Raw genomic sequence first — 17,091 nt, 5'->3', positions numbered from 1 at the left:
TCGAGACACTCAAGTGGAACAAATCATCATTGTAGCCAGGCGTCTCTGCCTCTCCAGAAACCAAAATCCGCCCCAAACCTCATCCTAGGCGCTCATGGTACCAGTCACAGTGCCCTGCACTGCAGAGGCTGCCACGCTCTGCCTCTGGAGCCCCCACGCTAAGACTCATTTTGCTGGGTCTTTCTTCTTTTTCTTCTTCTTTTTTTTTTGTTTTAATCTTTCAAATATAAGACAAAAAATACACCTCATTTATCATCATAGATATATATATTTAACTCTCACCACATAAATACAAAACATCCAAATATCCAAAACATTCAGAACAAAGTTAGTAGCCTGGATTCAGTGACACCTACCCGCGTTTGAATCATTCATTATTTTCTTCACTATTTGCCTAAAAAAAAAAAAAAAAAGGAAAAAGGGGGGGAAGCTTCGGACGTAAATAATTTACAATAAAATTACTATTTAAAAAATGTTTTTCCGCTCTCTTCGGATGTATGAATACATTCTAGACACTGCGGCACCTCGCGGTCTGGATCTGTGATTTTGGTTAAAATGCGGGTGGCCGTGGCTGTAGGGACGGTCGTTGCTGCGCAGGGTAAGGGGTGAGGCCGAGCTGGCGTCGCGGTCCAGGTTCTGATTTGGGACCATTAAAACCCCGGGACTGGGTGGCGGGAAGGGGGTGCCTTGCCTATCAATCACACAGGGAGCTATCTGGACTCGCCACTACGCTCAGAGGAGGCCGGACTGCCCGGCGGCTTCCCTACCTCCCCTTCCGCAAAGCACTGCTCGGAAATCCAGGCATTTCCTGCGTGCTGGAAGGGTTTTGTGAACCCAGGAGCTCGGGAGAGGAGGCAGTGGGTGCTGATTCGTTTTCCAAACTCAGCACTTCTGCCCGGCGCCACGCGTCCGGGAGACCGCAGGGCGCAGGACCTCCTCCCGGCGACTGCCGGAGAGCCACGTTGCTCTCTCCTGGGGGAGCGGAAAGCTGTCGGCCACCGCCGAGAACAGGCTCCGAGAAAAGATGCCGAATTTTCTTTCTTAGCAGCGTTAGCTTTCCCCTTTGCTTTTCCCCTTTTAAATTCCTGTTTAAAGTCACAATACCCAGAACTTGAATTTTGCGTTGGCCTGTGGCGTATTCTCTATCCTGAATTTTCTTACACCTTCCAAACTCCATCATTATGAGTATTTAAATAAACTGGTTCCACTTCATCTGGTTTTATGTAGTAATTACTCTTATTGCTGATTAGATCAAATTTATTACCACCGTTACCTACCATGATGTTTGATTTATTGTCCCCTGGGGTTGGAGGTGGTTGTGATTGGAGTTTCCCTAAAGGGGAGAAAACTCGGCAGGATAAGTCCCGCCGGGAAGCTGTATGCGCACCAACTATCCCAAGAGGTCCGCAAAGTGGGGCCCAGGGGCTCCCACAAGCCCTGGTTTCTCAGGCAAGAGGAAGGAACGTCCTCCTTTTTGGTCTAAAGAAATCTGCAAGGTTTTCAGCGCCTGGGGTCTGCGTGCAGCTTTCCTCTTTCAAATATTCATAGGAATAATCAGCAGCGGCCCGATCTAGAGCAGGTGTCCTGTGCTTTAGATTTAAAAAAAACACCAGTCTTTTCCCTCCGGGGCTGGGCATTGGTTGGAGCATCAGGTTGGCTAACTCGGGCATTTCCCCCAATTCTTTGGATCTGTCCTGGATTCAGAAGGAAGTTTGAGGGCGGGGACAGGGGAATACGGAGGAAAAGTAGAAAAGAAATTAGCTCAAATGAAATTGGCAGCAGAGCCTGTTGGGAAAGGAGAGCTGTCAAAGGCCTGGTGGAAGCCAGGAGCCCAGCACAGGAGCCCTGGGCACCTAACGCGCGTGAGTCCATAAATATCACCACAATAGATACTATAAATATAAATACAGGGAAACACTTAAAATCAGTCCAGCGTTTTTTTCTCGGCCCCTTCTTTATTGTTGGTCCGGGAGTAAGGCTCGAAGGCCGAGGAGCTCAGGTATCGGGCGGAGAGTTCTTGCAAATTCCCAGCTAGCGAGCCAGCCATTGTCAACGGGGCGGAGGACAGGCGGCTGGCGACGGAGCCGAGCAGCGAGGGCACCGGCAGGCTGAAGAGGCCGTGGCCGGCGGTCGGCGCGCCTGCGTGCAGTCCCCCCGGCCCAGCGGGCCCGGGGCCTGGAGCACCGCCCACAGCCGGCGGGTGCGGAGACGTGGCGCCCGCTGGGCCCGGGGCGGCGGCAGCGGCGGCGGCCGAGCCCGCAGCGGCGCCGGCTCCCAGGGCGGGCAGGCTGGGCCCGCGTAGCGCCGAGCCTAGAGCGCCCGTGGCGCAAGGCGGCAGCAGGGCGGGCAGGCCGGGTGGCGACAGCAGACGGCCCTGCTCCAGCAGCCGTAGCACACTGCACGTGGCCGCGGTCTCCGACACCACCGAACGCAGCTCCGAGTCCTTGCCCTGGTCCTTCTTCTGCTTGGTGCGCCGGTTCTGGAACCACACCTTCACCTGCGCGCCGGAGCGCGGGGAAAGTGGGAGAGAGAGGCAGGGAAGACCAGCGTCAAAGGGAGTGGGCTCCCGAGGCGCAGGGGCTCCGAGGACCCTCCCCAAACCCCAGCCCTAGCTGCAGGCCCACCTCACAGCCGGAGGGGTCCGAGGCGGGGAGCTGCTGGGGCAGCTGTGGTGCCACGAGGGGGGACACAGCTTCACAGGGCTGCGCTTCCGGGTCATGGAAACAGGCCCAGGCGGGCGTCTGTTACAAATAACAAAGTAATAAAAATGTCCAGGGCTCTTAACTCGAAGGAAGACTAGAAGGGATTTCACTGGACTCCTGCACTAGCCGCAGCCGGATTTGGGGTTCAGAAATCTGTAAATCATCCCGGCCCTAAAGCCCAAATTTCTGGTACAGGGTGCGGTCACGGAGGAGGGAATCGAGAGGCTGGCGGGAGCGTTTCTCCGGCCTTCCTGGACTCAAGGTCCTGCCCAGTGGGCTCGAATTTAGCCCCAGAAGTGCTACTCCTGTTGAAGGAAGGAGACAAGGGACTGTTTCCTGCTTATAACTTGATCATCAAATAGCAGCGAATAGGGAAAGTGGCTGTAGAAGGAAAAAAATGTGCACGATTGACATGATGGACCAAGCTTTCTCCACCTAACCAGACAGCTGGATTGAAGAGTCTGAGTGATACTCTAATCACTCCACTACTCCCCATCATGAACCTGGAATCATGGGATGAAGTCAGGAGGCTGAAGTGAACTAAATATTCCCCACCAACCTCACCTCTCACTTCTCCCTCTGCCCCTCTTCAGGCCTAGCAGTAGCCCAGAATGGAGTTTGGCAGCTACAGAGAAAGTCTAGCCAGTCTCAGTTTTGTAAACTAAGAAGGGTAGTAGCAGAGAGCATAGGAAAAATTACTAGGCCACTCAAACTCAAAAAGAACATCCCATCTGTTCTGTCAGTCCTCAGCTTTCAGCTTAGATCCCAGGCCTAAAATTCTCTCCACTTGCTTCAGGGCTGGGCATAGGGAAAGGGACTAGTCCTCAGAAAGAAGGCTGCCTTACTAGGCCAGGCGAGTAGCATGCCCTGGCCAGGACCCAGAGGGCCTCCACAGGGCAAATCTCTCAGGCCCGAAAGTGACCCTGGGCCCAGAGTCCACATAGCAGGCTCCAGGAGCATCATATGGATTCAATATAGAGAAAAAGACCTAAAGCATAGTTGGCACTGCTGGCTCCAGGACCCCAGATCTGCTTCCCATCCCATACCTCACATCATTGGCACAGAAGACAGGGCCTCCTGGAGTGGTGCTCAGGGCTGGGGCCAACTCAGGACCAGGGAAAGACTTTTCTTAAAGGTCAGGGCAGCCTGATCTGCACAGGCAGATCTCCAAGAGGTATACACTGTCCTAATCCCACAGTACTAGAGCAGGGGACTTTGGCTCCAGCCCCACTTCCTGCAGAATGGGCCTGGATGCTACATAAAGCTAGGGTACCCTAAAAGCGGTAGTACCTGGAAGTCTGGCCCAAATGGGATATCCAAAACAAGGGCAAAAGTCAGCTCTTTGTAAAGCAGAAACAAGCAGGAAACTCTCCAGAGCCAGGTTAAGCGGAGGGAGAGAGCAGGTTGGGGGTGGTGGGGAGGAAGGCTGGTGCAGAACCCTGGTGAGTACCTGGGTCTCCGAGAGGTTGAGCTGCCGGGCGAGCTCGGTCCTCTCGCGGCCCACCACGTACTGGCAGCGCTGGAACTCCATCTCCAGCCGGTAGAGCTGCTCCGCGGTGAAGGACGTGCGCGTCCTCTTGGGCCGATCCAGGTCCAGGCCCTTGGGCAGGATGATCTCTCGGATGGACCCTTTGGCATCTGGGGAAGGGGAGATGTCAGCTGCCGGAACGCTCCCGTCTCCCTTCACCTCCTAGGCCTGAGATGGCTTTGGGGACACTGTCCCCAGCAGCCTGCAGTCCAGAGGGGCGGGGAGAGGGGGAGTGCGGCCACAGCCAGGGAGCGAAGATACTGTGTTTGTATGGGGCGGGGGAAAGGGGCTAATTTCTCACCGCTGACGAGAGGAGGGACCAGACTTTGTCTTTTTGTAGAGCCCTCCAGACAGCGGAGAGGAAAAAAATCAATTCCAAATAGGCGGATGTTCCTTCCCGCCTGGTGGGCTTGGGCTGAGCCGTTCGGGTCCCTTGTAGCCTGAGGGTGCCCTCACTGACCAGCCTTGGTCCCGTGGTCCCCAGCTCTGGGGCGTTTTGACCGGACCGCGCTCCAGCGGTCTCCACCCCCACGCCGGGGTCTCCTTCCCTCCGGAGCCCGCGCGGCGGAAGGAGGAGGGACGGATTCCGGGCCGGCGGGGCCTGGTGGTCTGCTGGCGGGGGCGGCGCCGGGCCCGGGTTGGGCCTCGCGGCCGCTGCCGCCCAACCTGAGCGCACGCCGCGCATACGAGCGGGACCGAGCTGAGCACCGAGACAGCATCCGCGGCCCCGCACCCCAGCCCAGCTGCTATCTCCTGGCGACAGTGGTCAGGCCCCGAACGCGGCGCCAGGGCCCTCGGCCCAGAGCACCAACTGGCAGGGCCGTAACCCGCGGCCGCGCTCCCCTCCTGGGTGCATCAAGCCTGCTAGAGAGTGGGAGCTTCGGACCGGCTCCCGGCAGGTCCCCTGGCCCACTGGGTGCGCCCACATCCTCCCAGAGTTTCCAGCTTCTTTCCTGGGTCGGAGGCCGCAGCCAGATGCCAGGCCCCGCCCGCGCGGCCCCATGGCTGCCCCCAAAGCCCGGCCGGAGGGGCCCCTCGGGGCTTGAAGGGCCGGGGCCCCTGGAGAGCGCGCGCTGGCGAGCCCCAGGCGCCAGTCCCCAGCGGTCAGCCGGCGGGGAGGGCCACCAACTTTCTCCGAAGTCCCAGGCAGCACCCCTCCCCACCGGCCGGTGTCAGCGGCACGCCGCTCGGGCCCCAGAATCGCCCCCAAAGAACGCGCCCAGAAGCCCTGCCCATCCCTACCTCGGACCAGGATCCGGCGGCAGTAATCCGGGTCGGCTGCGGAATTGGATTTACTTTTGTTGCAATCTTCCGCAGCGCCCGACGCCGAGAAGGCGCCCTGTGGCTCCTTGAGAAAGGCGGCTGGGAGGTTCCCCTCCGCACCCTTGCTCTCCCGGCTCTCCTTGTGCGCGTTCTTCGAGACCCGGGCAGCCTCGGCGTCCGAGTGGCATCGAACGTCCATTTTGTCTGGTTTCCCGAACATAGGCAAGAACAAAAAGAGAAGAGGAAAAAAAAAAAAAGAAAAGAAAGAAAGAAAAAGAAAAAAAGGAGGAAAAAAAAGAGGCAAAGGGGGACAAAACCCCTGCAGCGCAGCCCCTCCGCCTGGCCTGGCGAGCGGCGAGAATGATTGTCCCCGCGGAGCGGCTGTGGCGGCGGCGGGCAGGTCAGTGGCGACGGGAGAGTGGCGCTCTCGCCGAGAGGCGGCCGGTCTGGTCCAGGATCCCGGCGGAACAGCGGCGAGGCCGCCTCGTCAGCGCCCGCGTCCTCTAAGCACGTCCAGTGTCCCCAGCCTGGCGATCAGGTAGCAAACAGCGCAACTCCGAAATGCTGCGGCTCCCGCCTGTTACTGAGACGGCGAGTTGTAGTTGTCCGACACCCGGGGGGACGCACACTCGCTGTTGCAACTGATTACGGGTAATTTCGCAGCCCCCACGTTTCGGTTACCTCATGAATACACTAAATTGTTTGGATAATATATCAGATCGTAATGGATGGTTTCTGTCCTTGTCCCCAATCAAGTAGGGGTTTAGCCAGTGAATAAACGGAAATGATTGGTCTTGCTTTCAGGAAACACACAATCAAAGACCTACACTTCCAGAAAAACTTTTGACAAGATTCATCCTGAATTGTTAGTACTATTAGCAGGCATTATTAACTTTCCCTTTGCCTTTGACCCTCCTGCTCACATACTGGCTAGAGGAGTTTTCTCCACACTCGCCAGATAGAGTTGAATGGGGGGGGCGGGTAGGAGGAAAAAAAAAAACCTTACACACCCCGCAGAAGAAAGCAGTTGGGGGGGGGAGAAGGGGGAGGAGAAAAAGTTTTTCCAAAAAGTATCTCCCCTACACTCTAAAAAAGCCAAGCTTTCTCCCCAAACAACTCCTTAACACACCTCGACGCAGACAGCCATCTTAAACTGCCACCTCTCTTCATTTAGTTCCAGTTGGATTTTTTCATGCCTGCACCTCCAGCAGTCCTGAGACAGCCCATTCAAAGGGCAGCTTTGTACTCAGAGAGTCCAGCAGGAGAGAGAGGGGGAGAGGGAGAGACCGCGGAGAAAATCTCAACTGTGAGATCTGCTTCAAAAAAAAAAAAAAAAGTTTTCCCCTAGCTATTTCATTGTCTCTGCTACAATATCTTTGAGAAAAGCAACAGCCAGTAATCCAATAAGAGCATTGATTAGGCTACAATGATTCAATTCAAGCGCATGGCCTTGTGCAAGGAGCATGCTCCAGCCCTTCTCGTCACCTTGCCGGGGCAGAAGCCCTCTCCACGCCGCTCTCCCCATTCATTCCTTTATGGGAAATGCAGAGCAAAAGGAGTGAAAGATGGCAATTATCTAATTGGACTATTAACAAACAGTCCTCTGAGTGCGGCGGTCTGGCGTGGCTCCTGGGCGGGGGAAGGGCTGTGTTCCCTGCCCTCATTCACAAAGAGTGCAGGGGCCGGGGAGGAAAGGGGGTTTTTTAAAGGGGGTGGGGGGAGAGAGGAGAGGTGGGAGGTTTGGCTGAGAATTTTTCCACACAATTCCAAGAATGGGGCGGAGGCGGGCCGGGAAGGGGAGGAGGAGGAGAGGGGGCTGGGGGTAGGGGGTCGCGGCGAGCGGGTGGGAGGCGGGGAGCAGGGGGAGGGGTGCGAGCGTGTGTGGCGGGCCTCGAGGGGTTCCGGCTCTCAGCGAGGCGCGCACCGCCCTCCCCACGGTCCCGCCGCTACTGCCCCGGCTTCCACCGTCGCCCTGCTGAGCCCCCTCAAACCTCCCGGGACCGAAGGGGGCAGGGGGAGAGGGGTCTTTCGCACTCTCCGCCCCGCCACCCCCTCATCCTCTTGGAGAACCCACTCTTGGCCCCATTCCGGAGGGCATCTGTGGCCGTCCAGGCAGACCTCGGGCTTTTACTTGATTTTATTGGGGGGGGGGACTGTCCTGAACCGCTCTCCGCTGGGCGGCGGGTTTCCTGAGTCCTCAGCGGACCGACGGCTCATCGGCCCTCCCCGCTGCCCACGCTGCCTACTGGGCGGCCGGGTGGAAAGTGCCATGAATTGCCCGCTCTCCTCCGACGGGTCGATCGGGGCGGGTCGGAGCGGAGAGGGGGAAGGGCCCTTGTAGCCACCCTGTTCTGAAGATGTACAGTGGGATTTGGGCAAAATCCAGGCAACTCCCCAGTTACTTCCCGCGACGCTCAAACGCCCAGCTTGGCGGCGCTTCGGGGCACCGAGGGCTTCGCTCCCACGCGAGCCAAGCCATCGGCAGGTGCGGCTGCCAGGTCTTGACTCGCGTCACGGCGTCGCCAGTATGGTGTCGCTGGGATTCGGGTCCTCCCGAGGGAGGTCCCAGCGGTGAGTGGGGCCTTCGTTTCCGTGCAGAGCTCGGCCCGAGGGAGCTCCTGGGACCTCCGTGGGCAGGGTCAGGGGTGGGGGTTCCGAATCCCAGAACACCAGCCCTTCCCGGCCCCTCAGCGGGGTGGAGGGGTCGGACCCCGGATTGCGCGGGGTCCAGTGTGCTGGAGGGTTTGGGGCCCATCTCGCCCCCTCAGAAGCCCTGAAGGGTGCAGAAGTCCCAGACCGCAGCCTCCGCCCTAATGGGTCCACTTCGGGGTGGCTCCGGGTCCCCAGCCGCTCCTGGCTTTGCGGCTTCCTCCTTTCAGCGAAGGCCGCTGCGGCCTGAGAAACCCACGCGGACGTCTGGGTGCCCGGTCAAAGCCTGGGAGGGAAATCTTTTTAAAAATAAAAATGACCCAACCCAACACCTTTTCTTTCAGGCAGACGGAAGTGGGTGGGGAGCCGGGGCACAAACTGTGGTCCTCAGGACCCGCCCTGGGGGCAGTGGTGGCCTCCGGAGGTCCGCAGCGGCATTTATCCAGCATTGCGGGGCATGCCCGAACTGTGGCCAAATCTCAAACGTAAATTTGAAGTTAGGCCCGGAAATCCCTGCCCTTCCCCTTCTGATAGGGGACAACGGTGGCATATTTTAAGAGGGAATTATGTATTGAGCGGTCACTATTGGGTGCATAAACTCATGTGACCTTCTCAACTCCTCTTTCAGGGAGGTAGTACTAACCCAGTCTTGCTCAGAGGGCCACGTCACACAGATGGTAAGCGCAGAATTTGAACTCAGTTCTGCCTGACTTCAAAGCTCTTCACGCCCTTCTCTACGAATCCCTCAGGGCTCTGCCTTTTTAGTTTCAAAACTGTCCCTGCTTCAGGTTTTCCAAATCTTGAGGTGATCACCGTGTGTATCAAAGAGACACAGAGCAATGACCTTAATGCCAATAATCCTGATTGTTAGGCATCAGTTTTCATGAATTTTTTCTAAACAACATGAAATAGACATGGGAACATGCAAATCTTGTTTCTGAAAATGGTATTTATTTCTAACCATGAGCATTTCCTAGGAGTCTATCACCCTTCTGCATCAGGCTGATGGGGTGGGTAAAATTCAGTTTCCTGGGTCTCAAACTGATGGAATGAATGTGAGAGAGCAGCGTCCAGGAATCTGCATTTTTAGCTGGCTCCCCAGGGGATCTTTCCACAAGTTAAGTTGGAGAACAGCACATTCTAAAAGTTGGGTGACTCCAAAAAGCTTCCTGAGGGCAGGAACTTCCTCTCTTCCCCTTCACTGGAAATGCAAATGCTTATTTGGGAATGGTAGAAAATGGGATTTTCTAGGAAAACATCTAATTTAATTAAGCAGACATTTACCAAGAGTCTGGAGATGCTAGGACCTGAGGCAGGACCCAGGGTAGCCCCTAAATCATATAGGCCTCTCCTCTACATTCACAGACAAGCTCACTAACTAAGGAAACTCACTGGCCCTAGTTATGGTTCTGGGTTGGAGGCACAAACAGTTCTGTGGACCAAGCCCTCCATGTTCCAAGTCCTTGAAGTAACCAAATTACAAATTAAATAAGAAAGTCAACACATACCTGGTTTTTTTCTTTTTGTTATACATAGTACCTTTTTCCCCCTTCCTTCTTTTTTTCTTTTCTTTTTTCTTTCTTCCTTTTTTTTTTTTTTTTTGTGGCTGGATTAAAATTCTGTGGGCATCCATCCAGAAAAACCATGACAGGTTTCTGAGAGGACACAGTGGAGGACGGAAGCCCTGGGATAGAAATTTCAGAAAAGCAGCTGCTGCTCCCAGAAAAACTAAAGCTGTGTGTCTACTGGCAAAGAAAGGAGAGAACTCAGTCAATTATTTGGATAATCTGAGACAAGCCTGTGCTACACAACACACATGAGGACACAAGGCTGCTCCAGGTGAAAGTGTTTTATTCTCTTGACTAAATTTGCCTCCCTCCCCAGGGCCTCTCCTACCCCCACATCACTGTCTGCAGGTGCAGACGGACCCAGAATAGAACTGTAGAACTGGAAGGATTTTTAGAGATCATCTATTCCATAACCTTCATTTGACTTGACAGATGAGAAAAATGAGCCCGAAAAGACAAAGCAACTTGTTAAGGATTAGACAACTAGTTAGTGGGGGCCTCTTTGCTGTAATCCTGGTCTCCTGACTCAAAGCTATACTCCCACCTCCACCCAGGCTTCCTGGAACCCGAACAAGATGCTCTCTCTGGGATTGGGTGAAATGACGCCATAAAAAGGAACTAAATCATGATCTGAGCCTTGGGGATGCTTTTCCTGTTCCCTGCCTCCGCCTACTTGCTTCCCGTCACTGAAGAGAAAGCAGGATCCGAGGTGCACAGAGTGCTCTCCTTTGCCATCTTCACTTTTTATTTCAGAAAGAAGTAGGAGGGGAAGATTTGCTGGCAGAAAATCTGCGATCCTCTTAGATCATGAGTGGTTTGGGGACAGCATAACTTGATGTCTGAGACATCATTTTAAAAAGAACTGCATCAGAGATGATACAACCAGAAATTCAGTTTCTGTAACAATGAATCTGGGTACCTGATAACAATGACTAATAAAAACAAGAATATCTGGCATTTATAGAGAGACTTTCATCTCTAATCAAAGGCTCCAGTGGTGATGAATATAATCTCATCTAATTGTCATTATCCCCATTTCACAGAAACTAGCTGGGACACTGGGGAAGTACTTGAAATGAGGACCAATGTTGAATATCCAAAATAGAAAATGCAGCCATACATTCAGATGTTTCTTCACTATTTTCGCTAGAGTATTAGCCAATGTGCAGAAAGCTAAATTCTGAACTATTCTGTCTGTATTTCAAGTGAACAATCTCATTGGACTCCATTTTTCAACTTTGCATTTTGTACCAAGAAACTAAGTTTTATCAATTATGTACATTTTATACTTAGAAACATATAATTTTAGAATTAAAAGGAGTTTTAGAGTGACATAAGCCTCACTTATTCAACAAATCAAACAAACAGGGGTTCTGGTGTCAGTCAGGCTGCCTGAGTCATATATTCATATTCCAGCTCCTTACTTACTAGTTAGGTGGCTTTAGGCAGCTTACTTTCCTTTTCTGTGCCTCAGTAGTCTATCTGCAAAATAGGGTTAGCTCTAATACGTATAGAGTTGCTATGTAACATAAGTAAATTGCTTAGAACAGTGCTTGGCACATAGTAAACATTGTCAATAAATATTTGCTATTAGTGTTTTTATTTGAGCATCTCCTATGGGGCCAGCTCCGTGTTAAATAGAACTAGAGATACCAAGAAGGAACCAAGAATCAGCCAGGGTAATTGATGGGTCCAGGTAGTAAATGGCAAAGCTGATTGGCTTCATATTGATTCAATACTGTATAACAGTAATAAGCAGCTAGTATTTATTAAGCACTTACTGACTGCCATTATCTCATTTACTTCTCATAACAACACTTTGAGAAAAGAATTATTATGTATACCCCGTGTGTTGGATTAAAAATGGCCATAAATTCTTTGCCATTCCTCCCATCAAGATATTTCCCCTTCAGTGAATTTGGCTAGCTTTGTAACATGCTTTGATCAATAAAATGAGGTGGAAGTGACTTCATGCTAGTTGTAGGGCAAGACCTGGAAGAGGTCTGGTAGCTTTTGTTCTTTCTCTCTTAGAATCCAGCTGCTATGATGTGAAAAAGGCAGTCTAGACTACTAAAGGAAAAGAGGCCACATGGAACTTGAAGTGCCCCAGCTGATAGCACCAACTTCCAGTCACCTAAGTGAGGCCATCTTGGATGTTCCATCCCCAGCTGACCTTCCAGCTGAATGCAGCCTTATGAGGGATCCTGCGAAAAGAGCATGTGAGGCAGGGATGAGCCACCCATCTTGAGCCCTGTCCAAATAGCAGAATCTTAAGAAAACACAAGGTTGTGGTTGTTTTAAATTGCTTAGCTTTGGATAGGTTTGTTATGCAGCAATAAGTAACTGAACACCCATATTGTGGATGAGAAACTGAGGCTCAGAAAGGCCAAGCAACTTGTCCTTGGGCTCACAGCTAGGAAGTGGTACAGTCTGGATTCAAACCCAGGACCATCTGACACAAAATCCATGATCATAACTAATGAACTATGTAGAGCCTCCTATGGATAACCAAATTCTGAAGAATAATTCGTAAATTCATTTTTGTTCTTTCCCTATTTCAGACATTACCAGTGTAGGCTGGACTAATAAAAGACACAATATGTCAGTCTTAAGATCCTAGAGAAGAAAAATGGTTAGAGCTGGAAATGGAGCGAAAGTGATCTCTGCCAAGTTCTCACTTCTTGAAATTGAAAGAGGGCGTCTCACTGGAAGGTGGGTACAGAGAGCTCTAAATTTTCCTTCTCTTTTTAAAAAACAAAGATGCAAATGAACATGTTCTGCTCTTACCTTTAGGAAATCAGAGATACATTAACACTTAGAGCAGGGAATGGAAAATGACAACAGGTGGTTGTTTGGCTCTTTGAAATTCTCCAGGTGAGGCATTCTGGGAGAAAGAAAAGAAAGGTTGATTTCATTACATTTTCTGGGTCATAAAGAACTTTGAGGTTTTCCAGGAAACCTGGCTTATAAATTTGTATCTTTCTAACAGTACATTTGTGTTTCAAAGCGTCTTTAAACCCATCATTTTCTAAAGTTCCTTACTGCCTAAAAAGCTGCTGGAGCCATTTATTCAACAAGCAGGTAGTGACACCTACTCCATGCAAGTCCCTGAGAACTCCCTGTGTCAAAACTGTGAAGTGTTTTTAATTCAACATGCAGGAATGCTTGCCCAGAAGTCACTTATTTTATAAACCTCACCCCATCCAGGAAAGAGCCCCAAATGGAAGAAGAAGACAATGCCTCTGAGCAGTTAAAATTGGTGTATCATGTAGTCTGTAAATTTCAACTTGAGTTCTTTTCTCATGGAGGACCTTCTCGGTCCTCATTCAAACCCTATTTATGCTTTTTTAAAAAAAAATCTAATTCTAACAATTCCCAGCCTGCAGAAGATCAGAGGCAGCAAATGAGAAGGGAAAGTAGTGTTTGAGGGAGGAACGCTGAAGACAGTGAGAATGTCCACAACAGCAAGTCTCAGAGAGGGACAGGAAACAAACCAAGTAACTCAAAAACCATCACATTCTGGGGTCACTTTGCTTGGACACAAGTAACTACAGCCTCAAGTGCTCTTGAGGACATGAATGAAGTGGAATGCAGTGCGACAGTGGATATTCAGGAAATGACCCTCAAAAGATTAAATTGCATTTTATTTAAGAAGGTGGGGAAGCACAGACATCATTTGAGAAATATTTAACATAAAATAAACTCAGAAGAATTACACATGTGTCACGCTTTATTCCTTTACATTACAACTGTAATTCTGAAAGGCAAAACTGTACCCACATGGAAACAGTGCAAGAACATTGACTTACCTTCATTCACTATGTAAAGCTGGCCAAGGTGAGATGTGTGATGCAGGAATACAGAACTGAGCATGAGCATACTGTTATCTGCGGATATATTGTGTTAGCCCCCGTGCAACACAGGGAAGGGATGAAGGAAAGCAGAGAGATGAGGTCACTCAGCCAAATCACTAGCCCAGGCAACAAAAGGAGACCCAGAAGAAGGAATGCCTGGTCCACAGTGGGCACTCATGAATATTAGCAAAAGGAGAAATCAAGTGAACTATTAACAGCTATTTGTGAGAAACATTTGTTCTAAGAGTTTGCCAGAACTCGGCTGTAACAGAAGCAGAGACCCGTGGTCACAGGGCCACAGATGGCTGTAAGTGGTCCTGGAACCCAATGTGAACCCAAAGAAAGGCAGAAATGCTCCCCATGGAGTGAAGCAGTGGTGGGAACTAACACACACCTCCTATGAGCTAGGAGGGGTGGAATTTATGGACTGGAGATGTGATGATACAGTGTGTCGAGTATCTCCTAAATACTACACCTTCGTACTTCTGTGGCACTTTCCCACTTCAAAAGTGCTTTACAAACATTAACTAATTAAATCAGCATGACTTCTAGAAGGGAAAATTGAGCCTCCTTAATCTGTTTGAATTCTCTGAAAAAGCTGATAAAATTAAGGTATAACATTCATGAAGAGGAGGACTACACCAAACCATAAACAGCTTTTGTGAGGAATTAAATATCAAAGTGTGGCAGTGACATTTGTTGTCCTCAGAAGATGTTTATGGTGACATTATGCCACTGCCCTAACATGGACCATTGAAGACTGAGTCACAAACACCACGGAGGCTCTCTCTTTCCCTGCTAGCAGGCTGGACATCTGTGGCTGGCTGTGGTCCCCTGTCCTAAGGCCTTTTCTGGGTGGGGCTAGTCTGAAGCCTGGGTGGCTGGAAGCTGGAAGGAGGAGGAAGCCTGCCTCATGGGCCTCCAAACTCTACCCATCATCTTTATAGAAGGGGACTTCCGCAGAGGTGCAGGGTGCAGACACCCTCCCAGTGCCCTGCATGGACCAGAGATCAAATGTCTGGTGCACAGCAGGACACTTCACCCCCATTCAGATGTTTGGTTGCTGCTGCCCAATACATAAATGTGTAAAAATATCCACAGTTTCCAGACTCTACAGTGCCTCCCCCCCCCACATTCTTAATCTGGACAAATTATTTTGCCTGTTTTTACGTTTTACCACTTTTTTTCTAGAAACAAAAGGGAGAAGTTGTTATCCTCCAGTGAAGAAAACAGAAGGCAATCAGTTGCAAATGCACAGAAGAGCTCCTGGGGTCCTGCATTCTGCTGGTGCTGACTTTGACCTCGGCCATAAATGGCAACGCCGGTGCTGTGCACCCTTTCAACCTGCCCTTCTTTCGTGAATGGCTTGGAATATCAGTGGCTCAGAGGACTACCACTTTTCAGGAAAAAAGATTTGGGATTGAAGCAAAGATAATTACTTTATAGCTGGAAATGGAAACTCTAGGAAAAGAGGAAGAAAATAGAACCAGAGGTTAAGAGGCTGTGACTGGGTCACTAAAAAGCAGAGTGACCAAGGCCAGACACTACCCCATGTGGCCTTCACTTTCTTTCTTGCTGAAGCAGAAGGCAGGTCAGGGTGATCCCCAGGGCCCCTCAGCTCTAAAATTCTCAGAGTCTAGGGTGACATGTGGTACTCGTAAGGGAGTCCAGTCCTTAGGCAAAGACTACTTGCTTGGTGGCAGAGTCATCAGGCTGTCCAACTTATATGACTGCTGCTGGGTATGTAGACAAGCCTGCCAGGAAGGTGAAGTAGGTGACTTTCCATGTGCTGTGACCAAAAACATCTTCCCCATTACTGTCATGCTGAGGCACCAAAGCCCCAGTAAAAATGCAGATAAGTCCCAGAGAACAGTAACATTGAACATCTACCAGTATGACAATGTGGCAGAGACAAAGCAGAGGCTGAGAACCTGAGCCAAATCTGGTCTGTGGTTTTGGGTTTTGTTTGGGACACATTGCAGTTTAAAAAATTTGAGTTAATTTCTACTATTTTAAGAATAAGGGTACTTTACCTAAAAGCTGGAACTCTCAGTTTTTCTCGAGATATTAGATGACGGTTGTACCCGGATGTACTGGGCTCATATTTTCATGTCAACAATCAGCTGGACGTGAGAAGTGACTGTCCCGACTGAAAGGGGCTGTGTGTCCCAGTACTTCACAAGGCTAGCCTTGCCCTTCTCACGATCTGCTTAGGCCTGGTGGCTTCTGAATCTAAGAGAATGGCTTGAAAACAGGCTACATTCTAGATATATCTGCCAAGTCGGGCAGCACGAGAAGCTGGGGGTGAAAGCTGTCTTCTTCGAGGATCTAACAAAGTGGGAGAGCTGCAGCATTGGTTTCAGGTTCTCCCGGCTTGCTGTTCCTGAAAAATCCTCACCAAACTGCCCATTTGGGTTTGCATCATCCAAGGAGTACTTAGAGCCCCAAGTCATATCAGGGAAGCTCTCTGCTGGAAGAAGGGCCTTGAACCAACTGAGCCCCCTCCTCTCTTCCTCCCAGATTTGGAGATCCAGCCACTGTGAGGCCAGGGACTATGAGAGAACAGATGACAGGCAGGTGGTGAAAACAAGGTGAACAACCATATCCACCCGATGTGTGATGGGTCAGCAAGAGCTTTCACATTGATCTCCCCATTCCCTGTGCCATTTTACAAACATGGAAACTGAAGCTCTGGCATCCCAGAGTGACAAGGCTGTAGGAAGCAGGAACAGAGTCAGGGACCAGCTTGCGTCTTCTGCCCCAAGGCCTGCGTTCCTGCACCCAGAGAGTTTGTGGCAGACTCTGCGGACTGGTGTTTATCCTGCCCGGACAGGGAGCAGTGAGAGAAGGCAGCCATGGTCCCTGGATTCACAGCGAGTTCTTCAGTTCCAGGGGAAGAGCAGAGAAGGAAGATAAAGGCAATAACTGCCCTGAAAAGTCAGAACTCAACCCTGCTTCAGTCTTGTGGCCAGAAAAGAAGGTTGAAAACAGCAAAACTGTCTACACAGATCAATTCACTCGACAGTAGTCCAACATGCTAGTTAAAATTCTCTTTAAAAAGCAAGTCTGTATGTCAAAAAGAAAGAGGGAGAGGGAGAGAAAAGCAAAACTGGGACTGGGTAGCACAGAGGCTCGAAAATGAAGAAACATGTCCTGCCACTCCAGGATGATCACGTGGGAGAAGAAGATTGGAGAAGAAGAGAGGTGGAGTGTTCTGACAGACCAGGAGGTGCCAAGGAGGGAGAGGAGTGACAGCTGATGGTGGCAGGTGGGCAGGGCCTGCTGACAAACCTGGGAAGACAGGTAAAGGGATGGGATCACACTGACAGGAAACACGCTCAGGATGTCTGCTGGCTTCTCCCTTGCTCTACAACACTGGCTTTTTGTGCAAGTAAAATAAGACTCTCTTCTCTCCAGACTCTGCCCAATGCAGACGACCCTGTGTGCTGTCCATGAACACATCTGGTAAGTAACCACTTCCCCAAGCCTGTCTACTTAGAACGTCTTTTCCTCCTCTTCTGTCGTTT

General features: G+C 51.0%; 1 protein-coding gene across 2 annotated transcripts; it reads right to left on the bottom strand.

The window, feature by feature from the left end:
* Positions 1 to 367: 367 nt before the first annotated feature.
* On the bottom strand, positions 368 to 5,913 carry VAX1 (ventral anterior homeobox 1). Of its 2 annotated transcripts, none has more exons than XM_045568100.1 (3): positions 5,473 to 5,738; positions 4,153 to 4,340; positions 368 to 394 (listed from the first exon to the last, which is right to left on the bottom strand). In XM_045568100.1, exons 1-3 carry the CDS (start codon positions 5,711 to 5,713, stop codon positions 368 to 370), a joined length of 456 nt encoding a protein of 151 aa, XP_045424056.1. In that variant the 5' UTR covers positions 5,714 to 5,738. The 2 variants fall into 2 exon arrangements, with proteins under 2 accessions (XP_045424056.1, XP_045424055.1); XM_045568099.1 differs by lacking the exon at positions 368 to 394 and adding an exon at positions 1,094 to 2,497 and having other exon boundaries at positions 5,473 to 5,913.
* Positions 5,914 to 17,091: the final 11,178 nt, after the last annotated feature.

The sequence above is a fragment of the Lemur catta genome, chromosome 14 (genome assembly GCF_020740605.2).
Source record: "Lemur catta isolate mLemCat1 chromosome 14, mLemCat1.pri, whole genome shotgun sequence".
Taxonomy (NCBI): domain Eukaryota; kingdom Metazoa; phylum Chordata; class Mammalia; order Primates; family Lemuridae; genus Lemur; species Lemur catta.
Note: the sequence above shows the minus strand (reverse complement) of the source record. Positions and strands in the feature narration are given on the sequence as shown.